This window comes from Arachis ipaensis, chromosome B10, assembly GCF_000816755.2.
Source record: "Arachis ipaensis cultivar K30076 chromosome B10, Araip1.1, whole genome shotgun sequence".
Classification (NCBI taxonomy): domain Eukaryota; kingdom Viridiplantae; phylum Streptophyta; class Magnoliopsida; order Fabales; family Fabaceae; genus Arachis; species Arachis ipaensis.
The window spans coordinates 121995808-121999180 of NC_029794.2; the positions used below are offsets into that span (position 1 = coordinate 121995808).

The 3373-nt window shown below is 32.2% G+C and overlaps 1 protein-coding gene across 1 annotated transcript; it reads right to left on the reverse strand.

The window, feature by feature from the left end:
- Positions 1091–3000, reverse strand: LOC107624188. Its single transcript, XM_016326668.2, has 2 exons — positions 2670–3000; positions 1091–1728 (listed from the first exon to the last, which is right to left on the reverse strand). Exons 1-2 carry the CDS (start codon positions 2937–2939, stop codon positions 1306–1308), a joined length of 693 nt encoding a protein of 230 aa, XP_016182154.1. The 5' UTR covers positions 2940–3000; the 3' UTR covers positions 1091–1305.

Sequence of the window (3373 nt, forward strand, 5' to 3'; positions counted from 1 at the left end):
ATTATCTATTTAAGTAAGTGTCAAAAATTTGAATTTCTTCTTATATATATAATAATCTATTGGTTAATAATAAATTTAAAAAAAAAAATGTGACGAATTAGATTTTATCCTTATAGATCGAAAGATAGTAGTAAGATACTATGAAAAATAAAAAAACTATATATAGCAATTTTCTGAAAAAAAATTAGGATGACATTATAAATATAAATAAATGATATAAAGGGAAAAGGAAGAAAAATAGAGTAATGTGGATGAGCAAAGGCTTGCGAAAAAAATGGAAAAAAAAAAAAAAGAAAAAAGAATAATGAAAGTTTTATGTTCAGTGTGGATGAAGCTACTACTATGGTCCAGGCTCCACACCTTTTAATTATTTCGTCACACTCTGAACCTTAGAAAACTTTGATTATCAATTTTACCACACCAGACGAGTTGCTTCTTTTGGTGCGAGAACTGAGAATGACACTACGCCCCAAAAGTTTTAAGAGTGTGTAATCGTAATGGTGTATGTATTTATTTACCTTCACCAAAAGTAATACTAGTTTGCACTTTTATATAGAGATAATGAATAGTTATGCTATCTTAAGAGCACCTTAATTCTTTTTTAGGGTTTTGCTGTCAATGTATGCCATATTCATTAGGTCTCAGTTTGAAATTTCATCATTAGTATTAAGGAGTTAAACTCCAAAATGTTTTTAAAATTCTAATTACACTAATTATATTTTTGAAATGACAGAAATTGATCACGTTAATCTCTAATGACATGATGAGCAATTGATGAAAAAAGGTTGAGAAATTAATATAATGTACTTTTGTCAAGAATATAATTAATGCAATTGAAATTTGAAGACTATTTTAGTGTACTCAATTAATTTTCGAAATTACTTTGTGACTTAACTCATGAATTAATTCATTCATGTGAGCATTTTTTTTTCTGATAGAAAAAGAACAACACTTGTATTCTATAGCTAGTATTAAATATATGGGTGTACACTCTTTTACAATTGGTAGTAATCATGAGTTTTGACGCAGAAAATGCTATGCACACACAAAAATAAAATGAACTCGTTAATATGGGCTCAATACAAGAGAATACACGTTAAATAAAGATGAAGATGATTCATTGATTCTTGCATTAAGAAGGCATTCATGGAAGTTGGAAGATAGGATCACTGCATGTGGTTGCAGATTGATTTGAAGCATGCTAATGGTAGTTTTAGACTAACTCAGCTATCAGAAAACTTGGCTTAAGATTATAAATAGAGTTAGCACATTGGAAGAGAAATCCAGTGTCAAAGGTTATCAAATTCATTTAGATTTTTGTAAATTGGATACAAAATTTGATGCAGCAAAAGCAGCAGAGCCACCTAGGACACATATGAGGGCGACTGCGAGCTGTGCGGCCACCTCGCCGAGGTTGTCTTCAGGCACAAGGTAAACAAAGAAAGGTCCCAAGAGAAGCAAACCAAGGCTGAGTGTTAAGAGTGTCCCTGGTGTTCCGGGATCAGTGGCAGCAGACAACACTCCAAACTCCTCTGCCTTTGAGAGGAGACCAAGCTGCTCGATTTTCGAGAGGGAGAACCCCAAATTCTCTGCTGCAGACAGAAGCCCTGCTTTCTCTGCTTTGCTTAGAAGCCTTAGCTGCTCCATTCTTGTTAGGAGCTTTACCGGAGGCGAGCTTGTCGCCGGGCTGCTCCGTGGTTGTTCACCAATTGGGAACACAGTTGAATTCTGTGCACAAGATAGATAAAATCTCCATTTAACTCGAATTTTTCAATATTATTATCTTAATAATTTCAATTGATTTTGATCATTTCTATTAAAATGGTTTTACTATTTAAATCTTCTCTATTTTAAATTGTGTGCGTGCATTTAGGTTGCGTTCGGAAAAGAAACTGAGACTAAGAGACAGGAGACACAGACTAAGTATTGTGTTTGATGTAAAATAGACTGAATTATGTCTCAATATCATATTTAGTTTAAAATAAATATAGAGATTGAGAGGTAAGTTTGAAATTTAAAAAGTTATATGATAGTATTTCTAGAAAGAAATATTATAAAAATTTCAGTCCTTATCTCTAAAAAAATTCAGTCTCTTATATTCTTACTTTCTAAAAATATTAAAGAACTAAAATTTTATGTGGAAACTGAGATTTTAGTTCTAACCTATAATCACTAAACACTATTTAATCTTAGTCTCCCGGTGTCAGTACTATTCTTAGTCCCAGAGAAAACAAATGCAGCTCTAAGGACATGTTCCAAATCATGTCTTATTTTAGGGGTTCTAAGTCCCATAGCGCAATTGGAATCGATGATTATTTTAGTACACATGATGAGTCTGTGGGACTATTTGGAGCTTAACTCACCTAAAAGGCTAAAACATTATCCAAAATAATCCTCATAAAAACTGAATTCCATGTCTCTGTGATATAGAATAGGTTTAAACAACATTAAAGAATGTTTTAAGACTTAATTATCACTGCAACGTTATCCAACTCTTTTTTTTTGTTGCCAACAGAAACTCCTAAGTTCACTTACTTATAACTAATTGTTCTGTTTCCATAGCTAAAATTTCATGACAATCAACTTAATTAGTTGATAGGGCAAAAAGAAATGAAGTTTAGACTATGATCCAATATTCAAAATGAAAAAATAAAATAAGGTAGACTAACCTTTCTAGAAGAAACAGTTTTAGAGACTAATGGAAGGGGCTTCTGAGTAGCCATGGATTTGACAATCAAAGGTGACAAATAGTTTCTTTCCGAAGAAGAAGAAGAAGAATGGCAGAAGAAGGGTATTCCTCTGCTGTTGCTGCAAATGGATGCTGTGGATTCCATAACCATTAACCTTTCCTTATCGCCTTGTCTCAAGATTTGGTGGCTATGGAAACAACAAACGAAACCACTTTGTGGATGATACTCATCCTCATCATCATGATGCATGAACAAGATTCATCGTCATTGGTGTTCCACATTTTACATCTCCACGTGTTTTGATATGGTTGGTGCTTTTCATCTAAGTGGCTTCACCATTACCACTATTTTTTTTATGGGTAAATGGGCCGAAGCCCACACAACTTTTTTATTGATTTTCTCTTTTTTGGAGAGGAAACTGAATTATATTTTAAAGAAAAATGGACGGACTGGCCCAGAATAAAGAAAATATAAGGAAAAAAATAAAGAGAAAACTCAAAGTAAAAAGTAAGGAAGAATTCTTCCCCATAGCAATTCAATCGTTATAAACTAATGGAGAAAAAAATCAATCATTAATTAATCATGTAAAACTATATATTTAGTGTTTATAAAAATGTAATTATATTGATGGAATAGAGTTTCATATTTTTATTCTGATATATTTAATTTTCTTTTGTGAAATA

What these genes read in the sequence shown, in the direction of transcription:
- LOC107624188 (XM_016326668.2), bottom strand. Translation starts at nt 2,939, where the DNA reads ATGCATCATGATGATGAGGATGAGTATCATCCACAAAGTGGTTTCGTT. An exon ending in AAACTGTTTCTTCTAGAAAG is followed by an intron (nt 1,729 to 2,669) that starts GTTAGTCTACCT and finishes TCTTGTGCACAG; the next exon opens with AATTCAACTGTGTTCCCAAT.